Here is a 25591-nt window from a genome sequence, read left to right as displayed (position 1 = left end):
TATGACCAATTGCACTTCGTTTTGTGTTTATCAAGTATATTTTTAAAAAATTAAACTGCAAATGGAAAATGACAAATAGTTTTACTTCAGTGCAGTAAGAGGCTGCAGTGCAGTTGAAAAGGAAAAGGCTTTGAATAAAACAAAACACAAGGTTCAAATACTCGATCAGCCATGGGCAAATGCTCGGACTTTGAATGGGCTGTCTACCTTTTAAAACTTTATTCTTCAGTTTAGGGGGGACTCTACCTTCCTTAACAGTGGAGTGGGGTCTCCTTCTCTCTTTGAATGACTGGCCCTGTGCCTGGTTCATAAAATAGGGGCAAGGACTGTTTACTGGTTTGAAGTGAGCCTCTTTAAGAGCTTGTCAGGAACAATCTGATCACCAGTAAGGGTTTTCCTGGGAAAGGATGAATGGCTACTTCTACAGCTGCTTCCTAGCTCCATTATCTTACTGGTCTATTTCAGTTCCCACTTCTGGACAACAGGTAGCTTCCTTTGAGCCAAGTATCAGATTCTGTTGGAAACATGCATAATGTGCAGCTCCTAATCAAACCAGCATGTAGTGAAGAACAGCCTAATAGACTGCTTTGAATCACTTTCACATTGATGCCCAGGGTTGATTCAATGTAGGGTGAATATGGGGATCCGGAAGTGACATTAGAAGACTTAGTACAGTCACCAAACACAGATTCCATTGGGAATTGCGTTCAATTCTCAGCCTATTGCTATTATGATTCCTGACATCTTAAATACAAAGGAATTCTGTTATTACCCCACATATAATTTGCTATAGTTTGCATGAAAAATGTTTTCAGTCTGAACTCTTAAGCAGATGCAAAGGAGCATGAGTGATTTTCATGACTGAAGTGAACCAGGAGTATTTTAAAAGTTAGTTCTAGACCCATTGTGAGAGCAGGGTAATGTTTATCAAAGGAATAAGGCTAAAATTCATTTTGACTTGACAGGATTTTCTTGTTAAAAATAAAAAGATAAAGCAGCATAAAAACATTTGTGAGTTGCCATGCTGCCTCTATTTCCCTTAAGATGCCATTCTTTGAGATATTGAACCTTAAGAGGGATCAGAAATTAGCATGTTACTCCCTTCCAGGAAATCTGTATCATGAAGTAAACTCATTTAGTCCCAGCTCTTCCTCAAAGGCTCAGGTTTTAGAAGCTGTTTTTTCTCTCCTTCGATGCCAGTGGTTACTTCCAAGCCATTTGAAACCTGCAAAATCCTTTTGAAACTTTATCTTCTCTACCCAATCAGCATCCATATCACGCTCTTCTCCCTTATCTCATAACTGCATACAGACATCTCCCTTATCTGTGACAGACACATTCTAGAACCCACTTAGGTACCAAAACCTGCAGATGCTCAAGACCTTCTGCCTATATACACCCTCCTAGATCCTATAAGTCACCTCATGGTTACTTGTAACACCTAATATGATGTGCATAGTTTGCAAATAGTTATTATACTGTATTGCTCAGGGAATAAATAAAAGAGAAAAAAATCTGTATGTGTTCAAGACAGACAATTACAACATATTTTGGTCACAGGTTGTTTGAATACATAGGTCTGGGAGCCGTGGATATAAAAGATCCATTGTACTGATGGCCTTGAACTGGCACCAGATACTGCTCTGATATCGACTTCCTAGAGCGCAGTCAGTCATGTTTTTCTTCCACTCCAGGGACAGCACCATGCGTGAGCACCACGCATGTTTACCAAAAGAGTGAAGAAAACAAGTTTAGGAAACACACTGTCCCTGTAGGGAGAGGGACTACCTCTCCAATAAGACATACATCAGAAACCTAAGTCAGGGTATTGGTGGCTAGAGAAACTAGTTCACTGCTCCTCTTTTTTCTTCAGGTTGGGCAGACAGGGAGGGGACATGACAAAACCTGCAAATAGTTTCTCCCAAATCAGGGGAGTCTTGTGACATTGACAAGAAACTTGTTCTAGGCAAGAAAATGCTAGAACTTGATGGGCCCCAGGAAAACAGAATGATCCCTAGTAGTGTGATCCTCATCTAAGGGGCTTTCCCAATCCAGTTCCCCAATTCCTAACAACTTTATGCTAATTAGCAGCCCAAGGACTAGTGAGAGGAGACTTTGCTGAGACCATGCAGAGCAGAAGTGGGAAGGCATTCTCAGCAGAGAAACAAGACCTACAGCCTGAAAGAGCATGGCAGACTACTCCACATTTCTCATAATTTAATTAGTGACACATTTTTTTTCTCTTGCCTACTTAAAAATCATAGCATGTTATAAATTAATAGCCCAATAGACATGCTAGAATACAAGGTGGTGAAGCCAAACATTCATTCAAATTAGCAGGGCTGTTGGGGGAACATGAGACATAAAGGGGTGCTTCTTGGAATTTGATTTTAAGAATGTTCATTCCAGTAGACCCATGAATTGGGATTTCTCTTTCTTGAGAAATCTACTCCAACACTTATTTGCATTTGTTTTAAACCATGGCTTAAAAGGATGCACACAAAGTACCTCCGTGGAGACTGGTCTGCTTCTTTGTAGTATGGGTACGGACTTTCCTTTTGACTTTGACTCAAAGAAATCCCATCAAAGACTCGTGATGGTTGCAGTTCCTTAGCACTGCTGGCTAAAATTGGAAAATCATTAGGTAGATAATAAGGAGCCAGGCCCCAGGGGTGGAGAGAGAAAAAGTAAAGAATGAGAAACGCCAGTTGTCTCTGAAGGCCAGACGGACCCTCCCACTCGCCTGACTGCCTAGTGAAGAGTTAGGATCAAAAGGACCCCACAGATATGCAGGTAATGGGGTTTGAAACACTGAACACCCTGGCTGGGAATGGCTTTGATGCAGGGCTCCGTCTTCACCTCCCTCCACTAGGCTGCACTCCCTTCCAGCTGAATTGTTAATTTGTGGTCTGCAGCGAAATGTGTGTTGCATTCTTCAGCAGCAAGAATGGAGGGCTCCTCTAAGTCTAATAAGAGCTTTCCCTGCCTTGACAAGCTAACAATTGTTTTCCCAGGAGAGACATGTGTGCGGAGTAATTCCTCCCATTACAGATTACTTGATGGCCTCTAATAAAAGGCCTGGCTTTGTTCAAGTGTGTTTGTCCAACCTGGCATTGACTTCAGAAATGAGGACCGGGAGAGCTATGCGTTTCACTCAGTGGTCACTAAGACCTCATATATAGCAAATCTCTTTCTATCTGGAGTCTGAAAATAGTGAGTGTAATGAAGCAGACACCCCTGATATAGCAAGGAGAGAAGCAAATGGGCCTGAGTATAACTTCCTGCCACAGGGATCCGTTTCTGGCCAAGCACCTTAGGGAGACTGCGCACTGTGGCCTGGAATCCTGCCTGTGTGGTACATTAAAAATGCTGACCAGCTCAACATTTCTGTGTCTCATGATGGGTGGAACTTATTTCACAGCCCTTTAAGTCTGTCCTCATAACTTGCTTTGGCAAATAGAATGTTCAGGAAATGACAGTGGCTTGGGATAGAACCCGTGCCTCAAGAGGCTTTGTGGCTGCCAGTGACATTTGACCTCTTGTAGGTTGCAGCAAGAATGTGAGCTAACCTGCTTGAGGAAAATTAAGGCACCCCAGCCATAGACCTGCCAACTACCAGTTTTATGGATGAAGTCATTCTGGATCATTCATTCCTGCCATTTCCCCATCTACCAGGTGTGTATAGCTGCTCAGGCCGGCCCAGGGTCTTTCGGGTGCAGGTATTCAATAGGACCTGGCCCACAGAATCCTGAGCAAGCACAGGATCCCTGTGTGAGTGGGGGTGTTTGTGAATTGCAGGGCTACAGTGATGGAGCTAATAGCACGAACATGGTGCCTGCAGCAGGAACACATTTAACAAACATTATTTCCCCTCTGCTGAGGCAGCCACAGGGGACAGACAGATAGACAGACTTTTCATGAACACTTTTTGAGACCAAAGCTCAGAAGTTTGCCTATGAAAAATGCATGTCATTACCCACATTTTGACTTTTCTGGAGCTGAATTTACTTTTATTGCAGGTATCTACTATTTTTCTACATTTGGGTAGATTCTAAGGCTCTGTGTCCTAACCTACCTGCTACTTGGAATATTGCGTTTGATGAAAAAAATACTCAGAAAGTTCCAAAGTGCCAACTATGCCAAGAACACTGGAAAGAAGAGAGTGCCATATTCGGTAGTTGGTGGCAAAATCAAGAGCTGGGGGCAAGCAAAGGTCAGGCGAGGCCAGAGAAGGAATTAGGCTGTGTAAGAGACTTAGGGTCATGCTGTACCTAAGTCACCAATACATTAAAAGTGAGCCATGGGGGCGGAGGGATAGCTCAGTGGTTAAGAGCACTGGCTTCTCTTCCAAAGGACCCAGGTTCAATTCCCAGCACCCACATGGTAGCTCACAGCTGTCTGTAATTCCAGTTCCAAGAGATCTGCCTCCCTCACATAGACATATATGCAGGCTAAACACCAGTGCACATGAAATAAAAATAAATAAATCAAAGATTTTTTTAAAAAGAAGGTGAGTTGTAAAGAAATGAAGTTAAGATACTCTGCACCATCAATCCCCTTACTTATGTAACACATACTTATTAGCACCCTGCAGGATGTGCTGAGAGGCTTGAGAATAGGCAAAGGGGAGAAGTTTATGCATCTATGTTTATAAAATAACATTCTATTAACTTCTTTCTTTGTGATACCTGATGGATTTGACATTGGGGAAAAATATAGCACAACTGATGTATTCTTTCCTCTTCTATGAAATTACCTTTATTGGAATTATTTCCATCTTAATATTTTATGGAACTCACTAGTGGAACTCCATCCGGCCTTTGAGATTTCCTGTTCGTGTTTGACTACTGTCCCCTCAGTGCATGCTCTGCCAAGAGGCCCGTAGGATGTTTTAAAGCCTGGGCCTGAGAAAGAGGCAAGTGGCCCCAGGTGAGAATTCAGGGGCTGGGAGAAGGGAGAAGCGAAGCGAGAGAGCTAGGCAGGCAGATGGGAGTTTCAGTCCTAGGGTAGAGTACTTTTTATTGGGTATTAAACATTGCTAGTGTAGATGTCAATTTAATTAGTTGCAAAGTATGTGATTTAGGACAGATTGTAAATACGACAGTAGAACTGTGAAACTAATCTCTCATGTGGATATAAATAAACATGAACACCAGTGATTTGTTCTTATGCACATTCACTTAAAAAACACACAAGCAAGCTTTTAACTCTGTGTTGATAATTCTCTACCTTGAATTCTTTTCAATGACAGCTCTATTTCAATTCTTCTTCCACTATTTATACCAATGTAATATACTTTAATGGTAAAAACTTTATTGATCACATGATTGTAATTTTTACATTAAAATTTTGTAAAAATTTAAATAAAAATTAAATTTTTATTAAGGATGGTCTATTAAAATTTTAGATAGGGTTTCTACATTAATAAAGCTAACATATAAACAAAATATATTCCCAATATAAGAGAAAACATTGAATAATAAGGCAAAAATTTTTTAGAATTGTATATCTTAATGAAATGGTTAGATCTCCTAAATTAATACCAATATCTATTCATGAATATCATATATCTATGCAGAGACAAAACTGAGCATAACTTTTGTTTCTGTGCTTTCATTTTTACACATGCAAGTGCTGAGAAAGGCATTTTCATAAATAGTTGGAAATAGTGATATTTTCCATACAGAAACATCATTCGGTTCTTTGAACTTCCTCCGAGTTAAATACCAAAATTCTAGAATAAGCTACCATCAAAAATTATTTGAAATGATCTACAACCTGACAACTTTGTTGTCTCTTCTAGTTTTTCTGAAAGAACTAAACATCAACTGACTTTAAAAACTGTGTTGCTAAACAATGGAGTCTTTCACTTTTTTGGTTTTTGATGAATATACCTTCAAATTAACTAATGTTTACCTTTTAATTATATTTGACATCATTTTACTTATACCTGTTAAAACTAAAAAAGTAGGAAAGTGAATGTTTCTATTTTCCATTCATTTTTATCTATATGCCTTTAACAACTGCCTTTGTGTGTGTGTGGCATGGGGGATGGAGAGAATGGAAATCGTGCCTTACTCTTGATCTCGGAAGGAAACTATAGCTTAATCTGCAGTGAACAGTAGGGTTCTCATAGGTGTCCTTTATCAGGTTGGGGAAGTCCATTTCCTTTCTTTTATAATTTGTTGAGATATCTTAACAGATCTTGTCAAAAGTTCACATTTCTGCTGGGTTGATAATGTAACTATACCCTTTATTTTGCTAATTTAGTGCATTCCATCAACATTCAGATCATAAGTCAGTCATGCATTTCAAGCAAAGATGCCATTTGATCATAAGATACCATTTATTTAATTTTATATGTTGCTGAATTTATAATGTGGGTATTTTAAGAGATTTTAAATCTATGTTTATGTAGTAATGTTCTGCTAACTTCTTTCTTGTGGTATCTGTCTGGATTTAACACTAGAGCAAAATATAACACAAACTGGGTTATAGTTCTTCCTCTTATTTTATGATAGGAATTACATTTCATTGAAATTATTTTGTTTTTAATATTTTATGGAAGTCACTAGTAAAAACAGCTTGCCTTGAGATTTCATAAACTTGGCTGACATGCCCTAAATGCATGTCCTTCTTGGAATTTGATCTTATATATGCCTTATGTGAAAAAGAGGTATTACTGTTGTAATTAGTGGAGATGAGGTCATGCTAGAATAGAACAAGCCTATAATCAATATAGTAAACATTCTTACAAGAAGAGGGAGCCACACATCCAGAGGAGAAAGCGGAGGTTACACAGCTGTAAGACAAAGAGAACAGGATGACACATTGCAAACCCAGAAGCCAGGAGACAAGAATAGATGACCTCAGACCCTGCAACCTCCAGAACTGGGAGAGAACCCATTCCTGTAGTTGTAGCACACCTAACTGTGGCAGTTTTGTTTTGTTTCATTTGCAGCCCAAGAACACTAATATACTTCTAATTATTAATTTAATTTCTTGACTTGATATAGTTTCATCCAGGCCTTTTATTTCTTCTTAAGTCATTTTTCAGTGTTCTGGTCTTTAAAAATTTTCCACCATATCTTAATTCTTGACTTTCATGACACAAAATTGTCCATAATATTCTATTATAATCATTTAATTTATTTTGGGTATATAGTGGTGTTTAAAATTATGTTTACCCATTTTAAATGGTAAGTTCTCATATGAGTTCATTGGTTTTGTTTATTTTCTCTCACAACAGTATCTGGTTTTCATTACTACACTTGTTTCTATTTTATTAATTTTTATTCTATTCTGATGTTTATTTTCTTTCTTCTACTTAGTTTGGGTTTGAAATGTTGTTCTCTGGATTCTTGAGGTAGAATGCAGGTTATTGACTTTAGATCATTCTTCTAAAGAAAGTTATACATTTTTCTTTAAATATGATTTAGCTGGCATCATAATATAATAATATATGCAAATAAAAGCTATATATATGTATATATATATAAACTAGACTTCTTCCATCATGTTTTGGAAAGAAAATGTGTTACTTTGCTTTCACATTTTCTCATTCTTGAATTTTAATTTGATAGATAACTGTATGATTTCAATCTTTTAAAATAAATTGATGCTTGTTTTACTGAATGATCTGTGCTTTAATCATGGGAAGGTCCCAAATAATACCATTTTAAATAGCTTCAAAGCCAAATTTCAGAATAAATCTAATCAAGGAAGTACAACAAAAACTTTTAAGCTACTGAAAGAAGAAATTGAAAAGATGGAAAAACCTCCCATACTCATGGATTGGCAGGACAGATATGAAAACAGCCATCCTACCAAAACCAATCTACAGATTCAATGGAATCCTCTTCAAAATTCCAGTATAGGTCTTCACAGAAATTGAAAACATTATCTTAAACTTAATGTAGAAATAGAAAAGACCTAGGATAATCAAAACAATACTGAACAGCTACACACCAAAAAAAAAAAAATTACAGGAAGTGTCACCAATCCAGATTTCAAGCTATACTAGAATTATAGTGACGAAACCTGCATGGTCCTAGAATAAAAAGAGACACATTTATCACCTGAATCGTCTGAGGATGTGTGTATAAGCCCACAGTACTATAGTCACCTCAGTTTGACAAAGGCCAACAATACACACTGGAGAAAAGAGAACATCCTCAATATATTGTGCTGGTCAAACTGGATGGCTACATGTAGAGAATGAAACTAGATCCTCATCTCTCATCCCTCATAAACCTCAGCACCAAATGGATCAAGGACCTGAACATATGACCTGATGCTCTGAATCTGAGGGGAAGAAAGTGGGTAATAATTTTCTACTCACTGGCACAGAATAAAGTTTCTGAATAGCATCTGATAGCACAAGCTTTAAGATCAACAACTAAAAAATGGAACTACAAAGCTTCTGTGCAGCATATGAAACTATCGCTTCAGTAGCTAGGCAGCCTATAGAATGATAATTTTCAGTATATATACATAGAGGATTTGTATCTAGACTACACAAAAACAAAAAACAAGCAAACAAACCAAAAAACTAAACATCAAGAAAACAAACAAGCCAGGCAGTTGTAGCACATGCCTTTAATCCCAGCACTCGGGAGGCAGAGCCAGGTGGATCTCTGTGAGTTCAAGGCTAGCCTGGTCTACAGAGTGAGTTCCGGGACAGACACCAAAACTACACAGAGAAACCCTGTCTCAAAAAACAAAACTAAACAAACCAAAAAAAAAAAAAAGAAAAAGAAAGACAACAAATAAGACAATTAAAAACATGGCCATAGAACTAAACAGAGTTCTCAAAAAATGAAATACAAATTGCTGAAAAACACTTTTGAAAATGTTCTACATCCCTACCTATCAGGGGAATGGAATTTAAAACTACTTTGAGATTTCATCTTTCTCCAGTCAGAATGCTAAGATCAAACACCAAATGACAAATGCTGTGGATGTGGTGAAGGGGACCACTTATACACTATGGGTGGGAGTGCAAACTCGTGCATCCTCTATGGCAATCAGGAGGAGGTTGGTTTCTCAATAAGCTAGAAATATATCCACCCCAAGATCCATCTATACCACTCTTGAACCTTACTCAAAAGACTCCATATTCTACTCTAGAGATACCTGCTCATCCATGTACATTGCTGCTTCATTCACAATAGCCAGGAAATTGAAACAGCCTAGTTGTTCATCAGCTGATGAATGAACAATGAAAATGTGGAATATTTATACAATGCAATATCATTCATCTTTTAATAAAAATGAAATTGTAGAATTCTCAGGTAAATGGATGGAGCTGGGAATACCATTTTGTGTGAGGTAACCTAGGTTCAGAAAGACTGACATTACATGTATTCTATCATTGTGGATGTTAGCCTCGACTCTTCAGATATGTGTGGTTCATTTGAAATACCTAGATCAGTAAGAAAATCACTAACAGGTTACAGAGAAGGGCTTTCAAGGAAGAGGATGTAGAACACATTGGTAAAGGGGAATAGTGGGATAAGAAGGTTTAAATTTGGGTGGGGAAGAGAGCAAGTAGAAGGGGGAATATAGGGAGGGATAAATAACATGAAAGACCTTTCAAAAAGTCATGAAAATATGCTACTGTAGAAGCTTCCATATATGTGCATATACGCACATATTATAATATATTTATTTATTTGTTTGTTTGTTTGTTTATATTAAGGTACCAGGCAACAATGCTGCTACAAGACACCTGAGACTAACAACTAGAAAGCCCAGTTCTGAGAATGGGCTGTTTTCTTTTGATAGAGTTATTTGTTAGTGAGGTTCCATAGATTCCAAAAATAACTTACAGGCTATTGCCAATATTCTTGGTTATCCTCCAGAGCTTAATGGTAAGACCCTGTTATTGAAGACACTGCATGCTTGAGTCATAGAACATGGAGAAATCAAGCTGTTACAGACCTGGATGCTTCATCCCTACTGGCTAGCTTTCTTGTGATAGAAGGTGCTGAGCAAGCAAGAAGAGGAAAGTAATCACCAATTTTACCCAGCTATGAAACCTGTGACCTACAGCATTGGCAGGCCTGACATGCCCACTGGTACAACTGTGGCATTAATGCCATGGCAGTACACAAGAACTTTCTGATTGAACTTAATCCTTGTTCCACAAAATAAAACCTATACCTTGTACCATTATCAGGCCAAGACCCTATGGCTAGACAGGTCATAGGTCACAGGGAAGAACCTACTACTATTATACTACTAAATAATAGAGTATTAAATTAACTTCTAATGACTTATCATCATACCAGTAGATCAATGTACCTCTCAGTCCTCATCAGAGAATCTTTTTATTTGCAGTAGATGGCACAGAGGACCATAACTGGCCAGGATAAAGAATGTAAAAGAGATGCAGAATGCTTGACCCTGAATGTAACATAGATGCTGGACCCCTCTGTTCAAAGCATAGGGATCGTTGAAGACGAGGGGACAGAAAGGGAATAACAGACAGATGTGGCTGATGGCTGTAAGTAAATGGTGTGTTCTGGACACAGGAGGGCAAATGCACACATGAACTCACAGCAGGTGTGAACAGCATTCCCAAGTCCTCTGTATGTCCAACCCCAGCGTGGAGAGGGGAGTTGGACATGACATACCACTTCTAGTTGTGGAGCAATTGACAATTGTTAGCTGCAGAGAGAAAGGAAATTAAGTTTTCTCCATAGTGGAGCCCCTGGTACATTGACCAGTGGAAGACCACACATCCAAGAATATTTAGGCAACGCAAATATTCTTGGTTTTGATGGGTTGAAAAAAAGAGAAGAAAAGGACACAAAGGTGGCCTGGGAAAGGCATGGGTCTAAGAAGAGTTAAGGCGGGAAGGGTGAATATAGCCAAAATATATTTTATGAAATTTTCAAAGAATTAATAAAAAATTTTAAAAATTCAAAATGGGACTGGGGAAATGACTTAGTTGGTGGAAAAGCGTTTGCTGTATAAGCATGGTAACCTGAGTTTGATTCCTAGAATCCACATTAAAAATAAATAATAGCTGGTTATCCTTTGCTTTACATCTCAAAGAGAGAGAAGAGGGATTCTAAGAGCAAGGGCCATCAAGATCATGATGGGAAAATCTGCAGACAACCAAACCAAGCTAGTGGGAACTCATGAACTTTAGACCAACAGCTGCGAAGCTTCCATGGGACTGGAGTAGGCCCTCTGCATAAGAGAGACAGTTGTGCAGCTTGGTCTGCTTAAGGGGCCCCCGGCAGTAGGATCAGGATCTGTCCCTGGTGCATGAGCTGCCTTTTTGGGGGCCGTTACCTATGATGGGACATCTTTCACAGCCTTGATGCAGAGGAAGGGGCTTGGACCTGCCTCAACTGAATGTACTAGGCTCTGCTGACTCTCCATGGGAGGCCTTTCCTTTTCAGAGGAGGAAATGGGGGATGGGCTGAGGGGGAGAAGGCTGAGGGAGAGCAGGAGGAGAGGGGAGAGGGGGATCTGTTGTTCGTATGTAAAATGAATATAACATTTCTTAATAAAGAAAAATAAATAAAGCTATGCAAAAGTGTCCTAAAACATCTATTCTGTTGTCATTAGGTAGAGTACTCTGGGATTTTTGCTAGGTCTTTTGTGTTGTCCAGATCCTTATATCCTCATTTTTGTCTATTTCCATATATTAAGATTTAAGAAATGTTCAAATCTTAAGTTATATTTCTTAATATCATAAGTTTTCTTTACAGTTCTGTCACTGTTTCTTATATTTTAGGGATCTTATTAATTTCATATATGTAGGAACAATACAATATGCAGTAGTAACATATAACAACTTATCTTTTGTTGGTATAATAGTGCCCTTATCATTACAAAAGATGCCTCTGGTTTTATACTTTTCTATAGCTTAAAGCATATTCTGTATCATAAAGTAAGAAGCCTTGTGGTTTCTCTTCTTGTGTCCCGTCATATTTTGTCCTTTTATTTTCAACCTATGTATGCTCTTAAATCTAGGCATGTCTCTAGTATTCAGAATCTAGTTGGATGTTACTTTAGAAAGAACAGCCTAGTTCTGATTATCTTGACTTTTGAATGGCATGTGTGGTCCACATAGAGAATGTCTCTCTGAGGTTTCTAGCTGCCTGTGTTACTCACGTGTGCTCTTCATTGGTCTTCTACCTATGCTGCTGGTGTGTGTGTGTGTGTGTGTGTGTGTGTGTGTGTGTGTGTGTGTGTGTGTGTGTGTGTGAGAACAAGGATCTTTGAGTCCTATTTTCTCCCTGGTGATTTTTTTCATCGTGTTTTATGCGAATGTTTCTATTCCCAGTGGTTCCTGAATTATAATGTGTAGCTTCAATCTGTCAAAATTTATATCATGCTAATAGCAATTTAATTAGCACAAAAGTTTACAGCTTTGCTTCTGTACTGTTCCATTTCTTCCCATATCCTTTGGGCTAATTCTCTTATGCTGTAGACCAAACAATGCAGTGTTTTAATTACCGTTTTTAAGCATTTTCACTTGACATATTCAGAAAAATATTTGTGTGTATAAATATATCTCCTTTCATATATACCATAACCTGAGCTTTCTACCTCTGCTTATGACTCTAAATTACCTTGTATTATGTTTTCTGTTTAAAGGACTACTTTTTTAGTCCTTTTTAATTTTAATGTGTGTATGCATGCACATGTACATGCATATATGGCAATGTATGTGTGTATGAGTGTTTTCACATATGAAAACAAGTGTATATAAAGGTGAACATGCACATGTATGTATGCATGTGGGCATTCACACATGCAGAGGTTGACTTCTGGTGTCTACTTTGATGATGATCCACCTTATATATGGAGGTAGGGTCTCTCACATGAACCTAGAGTTCAGGGATTTGGCTAGTATAGGTAACTGATTTGTTCTGGGGCTCCCTTGTCTCTGCCTTCTAAGTCGAGATTAGAGGCAGATCACCACACTTGCCCTCTAGTTGCATGGATAGTAGAGACTGAATTATGGTCCTGACATTTATGCAGCAAGAGCTTTACTCACCGTGCCAGCTTTCCAGCCCTTATAGCACTTATTTTAAAGAGTTATTTATTTTTATTTTATGTGTAGGAATGTTTTGTTTGCATGTATGTATGTGCACTGTCTGTGTGCCTGATGTCCACATGGTTGTGAGCCACCAAGTGGGTGCTGGAAATTGAACTTGGGCCCTGTGCAAGAGCAATAAGTGCTCTTAACCACTAAGTCGTCTTCCCAGCTCCCTGTTAGTACTTCTTTTATGGCAAAACTACTAGCAATGCTTCTCAGTTGTATTCATCAGGAAATGTGTTTATATTTTATGCTCACTTTTAAGTCATAGTTTAATATGGCATAGACTTCTGGGTTAATAGCTTTTTGTCCCCTCTCAGCACCTTATGTCATTCCACTGCCTTCTGCCCCCACAGCTCTATAAATGAAACAGTATAAATTAGCTAGACTGTTTTCCTGCAGGGGACATGTAATATTTCTGTTGTGTTCAAGGGCTTCAACTTGCATTTGTTTTCAGGAGACTGGCTATGAGGTGTCGAGATTTGCTCTGTATTTATTCTGTTTGAAGTTTAGGAGGCTTGGATCAGTAGATTAATATCTTCCCTCAGTTTTGAAGCAGTGTTGGCTTTTATCTTTTTTTCAGGTAGTTTTACAAACTTCCTCTCTCTTCCTCTCCTCTCAGAACACCCATCCCACAGATGCTGAGATACTGGGCGCTGTAGCACGTGTTCCTGAGGCTTGGATCATTTCCTTTATGTCTGGCTTTCCTCTAGCTTTGTTTTGGATAATTTCCATTGCTCTATGTTCAGGCACATGGATCCTTTCTTCTGTGAACTGAAATCTGCCCAGCCTATCTAGTGAATTATTATTGTTTTTCAAGTCTAGACTTCTCATTTGGCCCCTTATTATCATCTTATGTGTCTGTTCAAAGTCTATTTGCTGAACATTGGCAAAATACTTTCAATGTGATTGTATGAAGTCGCTGCTAACACTAGTCGAAGACAAGGTAATTAGCCTCCAGACCTGTAACCTTCCTAGCTCTCCACAGTAATGAACTTCTGATCAATCAGTCTCCTCAGACACAGCCTCCTTCCAGGAGATTTTGTTCATACTTTGATAACTGTAAGCCAATTAGCTTATCAGCAAAAGGCTATGGCATTGGAGCAATTTGTTTTTCTTTCCAAATTTGCAGTGTGAAGTTTTTGAGTAAAAGCTTAAATCTAAAAGTTTCCAAGACTGAAAAAAATCCCATAAAACATACAAAAATCTCATCAGTAAAACTCTCATACAAACAGAAACCATTCTCTATTTTCTGATCTCTGTTACATGTGCATGGCTATTCATGTCTATCTGGAGAATGACTTTGGACATAAGCCAGAGATCCTCCTATGATATTATCACACTATTCAGTTTGGTGGTCTTTCCCCCTTTGAGTATTTCAGTGTTTGTGAGGCAGAATTATAAGGCTTTTGTTCCTGGTGTAGTCCTCTGAGGGAGGGTTGGTATGTCTGATGTCACTTCGCTCTTTTTTAACACAATAACAAAAGGATTTGTGTATGTAATTGGGATACTAACCAATTTACTTTGGGTTACTGTATTTTCTGGAGTGGGCCTTAAATAATCAACAAATCCTTTTAAATGTCAAGTTTTCTCTAGGTGCAGCTGGACAGATAATAAATCAGCATGTTGCTGACTTCTTCCACTAAGCAGCAGCCTCTAGTCATTGACAGATGGCAGTTAGTAAGCAAAGGGACCCTGATTCTGCTAATGGGAGGGGCTGAATACTGTCAACAGTCAAAGTGAGGTCCTAAATGAGAGCTCAGCCCTGTGGTGGTTTGAACAAGAATGCTCCGTTTCCTCCTGGAGGCTCATATATTTGAATGTTTGGTAGCAAGGATTAGGGAGTGCGGCTTTGTTAGGGGAGGTGTGTCTCCGGTGGGCTTTGATGTTTCAAAAGCCCTTACCAGACCCAGCAACTCCCTTTCTCTCTGCCTCCAGCTTGCAGATCAGGACACAAGCTGTCAGCAACTGCTCCAGCCCCCTGCCTCCCTGCCTGCTGTCATGGTCCCTGCCATGATGGTCACGATTCACCCTATGAAACTATAAGCAAGTCTCCAATTAAATGCTCTCTTTTATAAGTTGCTGTGGCCATGATGTCTCTTCACAGCCATAGAACAGTATCTAAGACGAGACCCATCTGATATCTCAGTTTCAACCTTTTCAGTCCTTAGCAAAGAACCCAATTACATCATGTCTGGACTTCTGATGTACAGAAACTATGAAACAACAAGCATGTGTAACTGAGCTTATTAGTGGAGAACAATTTATTATACATCTATAGAAAGTCATGCTCCATGCAATCATCTTACTTATTTTTACATTTTCTTGGTGTATATCCACTGGACACAGTATTGCACTGTATCAGTACATTTTCATACCCCAGCCTGTGTGCAGAGGTCAGGGGGAACCTTGGGTGAATCAGTTCTCTCTTGGCAGCATGTGGGTCCTGAGGATCATGCAGGCTGCCTCCCCCAGGTCAGGGAGTCTTTTTAAAACACCTTCTTCCCACCATTTCTGCAGAGTGCCACGGGGAGATTGTGTTCTCTTTGTAGCTGCCAAGCACGGTTTCCATCTCTTCTTCACCTTCTTTTCTTTCTCTGAAACGCTGCCACTGAGGGTCCAGTAAGGACCTTCTGAGGCTCTGTCTTAAGTGTGGCTCTCATTACTTCCTCTCGCTGGGATGGGGAAGCTCCCTAGGCTGTGACAATCGCTCCATGGTAGACTCTAGACTTGTGAAGTTTCCTCTCTTGCTGAGCTACAAAACTACATTTTTAACCATAACCCACCTCTGCAGGCAGCTGTTACTCCGACTGTCCAGTTTATTCTCTAGAGACTCACTCAGGATACTGTATCTGCACATCATTCACATTTTCAGGAAACTGTTGTGAAATCTTTCTTTGTAGAGATCTTCCCTTCAAATCCTCTCAGAATGACGTAAGCTGTTCTTTCACAGGTTATTGTTCTGTTTCCTTGGACTCTGCATTGCAACAGGCTTAATCTCAGGACTTTTAGAACACAGCTTCAGTACATTTCTTTCTTAATTCACAAGTTTGGATAACAACCCTTTTGAGAACTTGTGATGTGCCAAGACAGTTCTAAGTCCACCATGGTATCTACATGTTTAACCCGTTACCTTACCCTGTGTCATTCTCATCTTGCTGGGAAGGAAGGTGCAGAGGGACATTAAGGACATTAAGCAATGTCCCCGATGCCTAATGCATAGAGCGGCAGAGTCAGGGTTGATCCATCTACGAGCCTGGACTTTCTAACCTTTGTTCTTCCTATTGTATCCATGTGAACAGGTAGAAAATTCAGCAAAGTACTAGACAGAAAATACAGACCACGAGTGACCTCATGATTCAGAGAGAACTGTACAACATTGTAAACTGACATTCCTATATTCAGTCTGTCTGAAGATCTATAGAGAGTGATCGGCACATTATAACTTCTTGGGGATTTCATTTGATAATGTGCAACTTTTTCATTCCTCCCTCTTTCCCACAGAACACTCATAAAAAGGAGAAAAAGTATTATTAACTTTTCCCCTAAAGAATAGCATGCTGCCACCATTTTTTTTAAAGCTCTGCTCACTCTGTGACCTTGCCCCAAAGTCACAGACCCTTTTCTTTCTCTGTTATGTCTCTCTGGTTTTTCTTTTCAAGGTACCACAGAAAAAAGAAAGTAGACAGGATATGGACAACTCAAATGATCAGGAAGCTGCCATTTATATAAAGACTGGACTAAATTCAATGATAATTTAAAAGTAAAGACAGAAGGAGAGGAGCAAGATTACCAAAGTAAGGGATGAGGGCAGAGTGGCACCCCAGGAACCAGGGTGTGATCTAGCTAAACTCTGGGGGTCTGTAAGTCCTTGGACTGCAGGTGAGAGGCAGAACAGCAGGGTGGGGCCACAGGACTGCTGTGAGATGCACCCCCCCCCCCCCGCCACCGCCCCCTGCCCCCCCCCATGAACTCTACAGCCTCCCTGGGCCTTGGCTGTAGCTCAAGCTCTTGAGGGCTAAGGACTGAGCCCACTCCCAAGTCGGAGATCTCTGGATGTCGGGATGATTTGGCAACTGAAGCTACTCTGAGAGGGGAAGGAAGAAGAGAACTCGTGATACCCAAAGGTAGCATGGATGGCAAGAGGCAAAGCTCTCTGCTACCCACAGAAATGGTGTCTAGGAATTATTGCCCAGTTACAGAGAAAGAGAGTCTGAAATCTGTGATATCTTAATTATGACTGTGAATTTGCAAGCTTCCCTGCCAGCTCTGTCCAAACCTTTCCTGTTAATGACACTCTTTCCTATTCACACCTTTGTCTCTTGTTCCAACCAGAGTTTCTGAGCACTCTGGGCTGTGCGGAAGGGGAGATGCCTGACTCTGAAGGCATGCTTAATAAAACATGAATGAGAGAATGAATGGGTCTTTAAAACACTTAAATGACTTCTTTGGTATTAAATAGTACCTTAAAACCCTCAAAATTCAATGAATTAGTTTAAGTGTCAATGAAAAGCATACAGATTATGTTGGCCTGTAAATCATCCTGTACTGAAACTGATGTTTTAGGGAACAGAACCTGGCTTATTGCTGATTCCATAGCCTCTGGAAAGTCGAGGCACAGTCCAGTGAGCCCTTGTTCAGAGGCCAGACAGGATGGCTAGTGAAGTGTTGATAACAGGGAATCCCCACAGCTAGTACTCACTCAGTGTGAGCTCAAGACCCATGTTCTCAAGTCTAGTATTCAGTTCCCCAGTCTTAGGCTCCTGGTTGGAAGCTAGGCTATTTGTTGTTTGGGAGATGTTGTTCTATAGCCTTGTACCTTCTGTGGTGGCTCCTTTTGGAGAGTCTGTTCAGTTGCAACAATGCCACGTTCTGGGAGCTGTGCCTGTACCTAGGACTTACTCCCACTTGCCTCCTATTCAGTGGTGTGATGGCAGCCGAGGTTCTCATGAGAGCATGAAGCTGGGATTGGCAACAAGAGGGAGGGCCCAGGAATCTGTGAGCTGGACCACCACGCAGACCTGACCACAGGACAGAGAGCAACGGAACCAGCTCATCTGCAGGACACAATCAGAGCCAGCATCAAGAGGATGCCCCAGATAGCTGACGGTCCCCATTTCGTGACACCTGGCTTGATTTTTAGGATCCACCATTTCTCTGACTTTCAGTTCTAAACTTCATTCCTTGGATGATCCTAAGAAAGTTTCCTCCTTTACATGCTCGTCTTAACTCATTTGGATTCCTTTATTCATTTGGGGGCAGTGGGAATTGAAACTAGGACTCCACACTTGCCAGCCATGCATGCTGCCCTTCAGGCCCAATTCAATTCCTCGAACTCGCAATCTAAGTAGGCATTCCATGCCTGGTTGCCATATGCCATAGGGATTCAGTATCTGAGAAAGGAGATACAGAAAATAGAGTGGCACACTGACAAGAGCCACTTAGAAATATGGCTATTACTTCTATTACTCCAGCAGCACAAGAGATAAAAAAACAAAATAGGGACTTACCAAATCAAAAAGAATTTATTCTAGAGAGGACACAGTTATAAAACTGAAGAAAAACTCACAGAATAGGAAAAAATATTAGCGAGTCATAGATTTGACTTGGGACCTGTATATAAACACACACACACACGCACACACACACACACACACACACACACACACACACACACACACACACACATTAGAATCTGAAAAGAAAACTCTATTGAAAATCATGAAATTTGGAGGTGAATGGATAGAACATATTATACTGACTGGAGTAACTCAGACCCAGAAAGAAAAACATTGCATGCTCTTATTTGTGATTTTTAGCTCCAAACCCATAAATGTGAATATGAACCCTAGAATACCACTGGGACCAGGGAAGTAAAGAGGCACCGAGGAGGGAGGAGCTGCAGAACGGGGAACAGCAGGACAGAGGTTCCATGAAGGGAGAAATGAGAAAAATGGGGGGCTCCAACTGAGGAGAGGAGAGAGAGGATAATATCAGAAGGAGATGGGAGGAAGAACAGATGAAAACACTAAGGATCCTTGAAAAAGACTTAGGGTCGTTCTTTTATATTTACCTAAAATGACATATGTTCCAAATGTATGTGTATACGACGTGTATTTTTGTAAGCGTTGGGGAGCTGCAGAAAAATGACCGCAGAGCAGGCACTTCCGAAGCTCTAAGAACAATTGTGATATTTAAATGCTTGTGTTCATGGAAATGGAGGGACTCAGGCCATGGAAAGCTCTTATGGCTAGGAAGCAGGAAATCCCTCCACTGCAGGGGAGGTGTCTAAGACGCTTGAGTTCCTGGGAAGTTTTTTTTTACTTATTTGATTTTAGTTAAGGCAAGAACATACTTCCCTGATCAAGGAAGGGGTTTGTGTTGTGACTGTAGGTAATGATTGAGAAAGATGAATTCTTGCTGCGCTGGACTGTGGACATCCAGCTTCTCGTCTCTTGTTCCACAGGTTTCATTGCTCTGAGTTTTTAAGGGGGGGGGCTGCTGCAGAGTGTTTGAGATAATGGAATTTCCCACTTTTCACTAGTCATCTTCCAATACAAAAATTTCTAAAATTCTGAAAATTTTTTTTGTAATTTATTTATTTTTATTTTATGAGCATTGGTGTTTTGCCTGCATGCGTGTCTGTGTGAGGGTGTCAGTTCCCCTAGAACTGAAATTGCTCACAGTTGTGAGCCACCATGTAGGTGCTGGGAATAGAACCTGGGTCCTTTGTAAGCCACCATGTAGGTGCTGGGAATAGAACCTGGGTCCTCTGGAAGAGCAGTCAATGCCCTTAATGGCTGAGTCATCTCTCCAGCACCAAAATATCATCATGCCTGCCACCTTCTGGGGACTTTGAGGGTAGACAGCCTGTAGTTGCCTGCTGCTGATTTGGTTAGCCTTGACTCATGCTGTGTGACCCTGTGGGTCCACCTCCAACACTGCAGTGTACAGGCAGGGTGTGTTTTCGTCACACTCAGTGCCTAGTTTATTCTTCAGTGAGAGGGATTCTAATCTTTACCAATCTCTAGACTTTTCTCTAAAATGGGTAGCAACTTCACTGAAGACAGACACTTTAAACATTCTTGGTATTTATCTTTGCATTCTTGGTTCAGAACCCAGAACCCACGATTTGTTAGCCATTCAGTGACCATGTGAGGAATTAGTGTGTTGAACTATTTGAAGGGACACTTTCTGCACACGAGTTTAAAGAGATGCATCTATTATTATCAGAAAGTTGTTAGGGTGTGTGGTGGTATTATGTTCCCCAAAATATTGTGCACTCTAATAAACTTATCTGGGGTCAGAGACAGAACAGCCACAATATTAAACAGAGGTTAGGCAGTGGTAGCACATACTTTTAATCCTAGCATTCCAGAGGCAGAAATCCATGAGTTTAAGGATACAGCCAACCATGGTGACTCATGCCTTTAATCCCAGAAAACGAGCCTTTAATCCCAGGGAGTGGTGGTAGAAAGCAGAAAGGTATATAAGGCGTGAGGACCAGAAACTAGCAGCATTTGGCTGGTTAAGCGTTTAGCTTTTGAGCAGTACAGTTCAGCTGAGAGCCATTCGGATATGAGAACACAGAGGCTTCCAGTCTGAGGAAACAAGATCAGCTGAGAAGCTGGCCAGGTGAGGTTAGCTGTGGCCTGTTCTGTCTCTCTGATCTTCCAGTGTTCACCCCAATACCTGGCTCAGGTTTGATTTTATTAATAAAAACTTTTAAGATTCATGCTACAAGGGTGTTAGCACAAGTGCAGACCCAGCAGAGTATTCCCAACTACACCATTTCCTCCATGAAGCCATGAAGCTCTCCCTCCAGCTAGGGGCTGAGAGTAAGTTTACCTCACTACTTCTAAAGACATTTCTCAGATGACGTCCCAGAAGCGCAAGGAGCCCAGGACCAACTTTTGGGAATGCGCAGGCTCTTCCTTGCTTCCTTGAGTGTTGATCTGAGGCATCATAGTGGTCCCAAGTCTCTTGCCTACATCACAGGAAGACACCTCAATGGGAATAATCACCCCTCCCCCCAGGGAGCAGTTTGTATCTAGGGGCTGTTTGTGTGGAAACTTGTGCTCCCTCACTGGAATTTTCCAAAGAATACTCCACAATAAACTTCTGCACAAAATTGTCTGAGTCTATTTCCTTCAAGGAAGCAGCTTCAAACAGCAAGACAGCAGCCAACATGGACCATTTCCAACTCCTGACTGAGTGAGTATATAGGGCTTGGTAAAGGTTAACCATTTAAACCGATACCTGACACCTACCTTCCTTGTTATCATGACAGCAGATGACAAAGTCACCCAGAGAGACTTGCTGGAAGTTCTGAGTTACATGGGGAAATTGAACGGCAGGAGTTTCTAGAACAGAACCCTGAAAGATGGACAGCTTCGAGTTCTCAGTGTTTGGAATTCTCTCTCCGGACTCATGTGCTGTCATGTAACAAGTCACCCCCTCCTGGGACCTCTGAGGGTAGGAGCTCCAAGGGACGTTCCTAGATGAAGCACACTTCTAACCATCCTTCACCCCCGAAGCACTAAACATGTGAGTAAAGCTATCTTAGTTTCCGACCCATCAATCCACCATTTTCATCTACCCATCAACTCCATCACCCCCACATGCACAGAAAATCACCATCCAGGCTCTGCCTAAATTCCTTACCCACAAAATCTTGTGGCAACAAATGATTATTATTTTCATTTGCTCTGCAACAATAGGTACGTAGAGCAAATTCCTGGAATTCTCTTAACACAGCGTCCAACTCCCTTGCTGGGGACCCAGTAGGGAAGGAAATGGGAGCCTTGTGTCCATTCTACTGATGTGAAGATCTGGGGATCTCAGGGTAGATTGCTGGCCCAAACCCAGAAAGTCTATTTGTAGCCACCGTGGAAATGGAGCTGACTCTCAGGAGCCTTTCCTCCGTGTACTCCATTTGCAGATTTGTTGTCAGAACATGAAATGGCAGTAAGTTGTGATTCAGAAACTAAAGACTGAGTGAAGATGACCTGGCACCTCCTGAATCTGGTTCTTTGGGTTTTATTTTTAAAGGAATATTTGGATGTAGAGATGAGTTCCCTGATGTGCATAATATGTGCATAATATGGCCAAACATGACCAATTCAGACTTTTTGATACTGCCTCTGCACATAATTCCTAAGTGTCAGAATTTGTGCCTGAGTTGTCTGTGTGTAGCACTTGGCCATCACACTTATCCCTAGGGTTCTTTTTGTTTAGGATTCCATGTTGAAGTCTGCTTACTGAATAATCGTTTCTTAGTTCTGACTTTATGTGGCTCCATTGCCCATGCTATCTCAGTTCCCTCTACTGCTACATGCTCCATATATAATATGAATATGGAAGGTGTTATAGTTAGGGTTTCTATTTCTGTGATGAAACACCATGACCAAAAACAACTTGGAGAGGAAAGGGTTTATTTCGGTTTATACTTCCAGGTAATAGCCCATCTCTGAGGGGAGTCTTGGTAAGAACCCAACAGGAACCTGGGAGTCAGGAACTGATGCAGAGGCCATGGAAGAGTGCTATTTACTGGCTTGCTCAACCTGCTTTCTCATAGAACTCAGGGTCACCAGCCCAGGGAAGGAACCACCCACAACGGGTTGGGCTCTCCCCCACCAATCCCTAATTAAGAAAATGCTCTACAGACTTTCCAATCTTATGGAGGCATTTTCTTAATTGAGGTTCCCTTCTCTCAGGTGACTTCAGTTTGCATCAAGTTGACATAAATCTAGCCAGTACAGAAGCTTTCACCTTATTCCTTATTATCCCCAGAAGACACAAAGCAAATACAAAGAGAAACTGGAAATAAAATGTTCCTATGAAGAAGTCACTAGGCCATATCTCAGTCAGTGTTCAGAGTTTCTGCTGGACCACCACAGTGAGATTCCCTAAAGAATGAAAGAAGCTTAGGGGGCTGAGTCCTCACTGTATAAGGATGTCACAGACCTGCATGCATGATCTTAGTTCTCGCAGTTCTATGAAGTATGTATCATTAGCCTTGTCTGCTAAGAAGGACACGGGGGTAGGGAAAGGGCTAGGTAAGAGCCAGCAGCAGATCAGCAAGAGGAGGAGGAAGAGGATGGCAACCTAATCCAGATGTCTGAGGTCAGAGCCATGGAGAGAACTGAGAATTTCATACTATTAGAGAAGTTGATACCCTCCCAAACCTGTCCAATAACAGAAGAGGACTTTTGTTTGCTCATTTTTTGAGACAGGGACTCAGTATATAGCCCAGGCTAGTCTCCATCTGATGATCCTCCTACCTCTTTCTCTTGAGTACCTGGAATACAGATAAGATTGTGCCATCCCATCTAACATTGAGGCTGAGGGATTATTGTGCAACCAAAGTATCAGATTTTATTGTTATGAACACACAGAAAAAAAATTAATATGTACTTACCTGCACAGTTGTGGCCATTGGAGTAGCTGGCACCTGGCTGGTCCTCATAGGGTGCAGAGGCCAATGAGTGAGAGAGCAGAAGAAGAAACAAAGGGGTAGCCTTGAGGACTTTCCAAGGGGACTTCATCCTGAGGTGTGTACCAGGAGCCACCGTCTTGGTCCAAAAGATCACTCTACTTCTCAACCCTCCTTGGCCTCTCTATAGTTACCACACCCCAAAAGCAGACTGCCATAAACACACTTTGCAGCAAGTGTGATGCAATCGAGTGTACATGTACACACACACACACACACACACACACACACACACACACACACACACACAGAACTGGCTATTTTGAAACCTCTGAGAGAGGCCTAGAGATATCCAGGTCTGGGAAGAGCTGGAGAAGTCCTTGGTGGGCAGTCCCTCTGAGCAAAGACTTCAGGGAAAAGAAATGCCCAAGTTACACAGTGACAGCAACAGCACTTCCGGCCTCTGGCTGAAGTCAGTGACCATAAACCGCATGAACCTTGAGGTTTGCCCGAAGGCTGGAGGAGAGAGGTCCTTCCTCTTTTGTTCTTGCAAAACAAAATTAAACGAAAACTAAAACCAAAGAGGAAAACATCACACCACCTGTACACAGTCCTTCAGCAGTCTGAGAGGCAGCACCCACACAGGGAAGAAGTTATAGTTGTAATGTAGAATAATTGTGGTTATAGTATGTAATGCAGAATTATATCTAAACTTATTTCACTTTCTTTTAAATGGCTGTATATGCGAGGACAGACTCCTTGTTCTGTCAGAGAACTTTCTGGTTGAGTAGTGACTTTTCTCCGGCAAAGAGAGACTATTCCTTGCAGGGCCCAGCTTTCTTAAAGCCTCCCATTTGGTATGCAGAAAACAATGGGCTGTCAGCAGGCCTAGATCTTAAATCTAATAAGAAAAAAGATGTGAGTTAGCTACCTATCATTTACTTGCCTGGGCAGGCAGCATCATTTTCCCTCAGCATTTCAAGATGTGTTTGTTTCCCACCTGTAGGGGATTTGTTCACTTTTGAGAGACTGATTTTTCTGCTTTGGTGGTGAGAATTTGGCACCATTTTTTCTGGGGAAAGCAATCTGGAAACGGGGACTTGGAAATAAAAGATGCATAATCTGAATGCCTTGGTAATTGTTTCTTAAATAGATTACACCAAAGTTGTTTGTAACATTCAGACAAGCTCTGAGGCTAAATTACCCAAGTCCAGATAAGAATAAAAGGTCATGTGACTGTCCCTTCCTGCTTTGGCTCCAAGAAGAACTTATTACAGATTTAGAACTATGAAAGTTAGTTAAATTGGTTAGCATTTTTAATCTAGTAGCATTTTTAAAAATTTCATATACGTACTCAATGTATCTTGATCATACCCTCCCTCAATCCCCCACTCCACACACACTCTCCCTGGACACACCCTCACATGTCCCCTTGTCACTTTCGTGTCCTCTCCAGAGGACAATTAGTGCTGCCTGCTGAATGCTAACTTGACCTTGTGCAGATCTTTTGTTTGGCCAAGGTGCTGCTGCTTTTGGTCCCTGACCTCGTGGTCAAGGGAAGCTTTAGACATTGATGGAGTGACTGAAGAACAAGGGCTCATGTTTGACTGTCGTATCTACCTTTATGTGAGGAATGTATTAGGCAAGTGAGTTGACTTTCTTCCTCCAGTTTCCTCGGTTACTGTGGGTAACGGTAGTATTCAGGTGATGTGGAACCCAAATACCATGCCAGGCCAGAAGTAAATGCATAGTAAATTAAAGCGCTGGCTATTACCCTGGTGAAGGTGCAACCAAGTCTGTGGCCCAGGCCCAGCTTAGAGAGAATTCTAAGGCTGCATGATATTTGCAGGGCAATATGTAATGCTTGGAAAGTTATCACAAGCATAAAAGAGCAGACTTCACTGAACATGTTTTTTTTTTTTTTTTTTTTTTTTTTCCTGGGCCAGTGAAACCTCAAGAGTCCATGATCAAGTCTGTCTGGCCCAGAGACTGAAGAAATGTTTCAGAAAAGCATTTGGGATCCTCAAGGTGGTCTCGATGTACAGCTGCAAGCATGCACGAAAACCTCGGGGTCAGGGGCTGTGCAAGCTGTA

At 41.0% G+C, this 25591-nt stretch overlaps 1 protein-coding gene across 1 annotated transcript in view; it reads right to left on the bottom strand.

The window, feature by feature from the left end:
* Aoah (acyloxyacyl hydrolase) overlaps nucleotides 1-23933 on the bottom strand; it is a 206510-nt gene extending 182577 nt beyond the window's left edge. The window contains exon 1 of the mRNA XM_006988896.4: nucleotides 23484-23933. Within this exon, the coding sequence (XP_006988958.1) occupies nucleotides 23484-23610 (127 nt within the window). The 5' untranslated portion in view covers nucleotides 23611-23933. The remainder of the gene's footprint in view (nucleotides 1-23483) is intronic.
* Between the last annotated feature and the right edge of the window lie 1658 nt (nucleotides 23934-25591).

The sequence above is a fragment of the Peromyscus maniculatus genome, chromosome 5 (genome assembly GCF_049852395.1).
Source record: "Peromyscus maniculatus bairdii isolate BWxNUB_F1_BW_parent chromosome 5, HU_Pman_BW_mat_3.1, whole genome shotgun sequence".
Taxonomy (NCBI): Eukaryota; Metazoa; Chordata; class Mammalia; order Rodentia; family Cricetidae; genus Peromyscus; species Peromyscus maniculatus.
The sequence above is the reverse complement of the archived record's forward strand: the minus strand, read 5'-3'. Positions and strand labels throughout refer to the sequence as shown.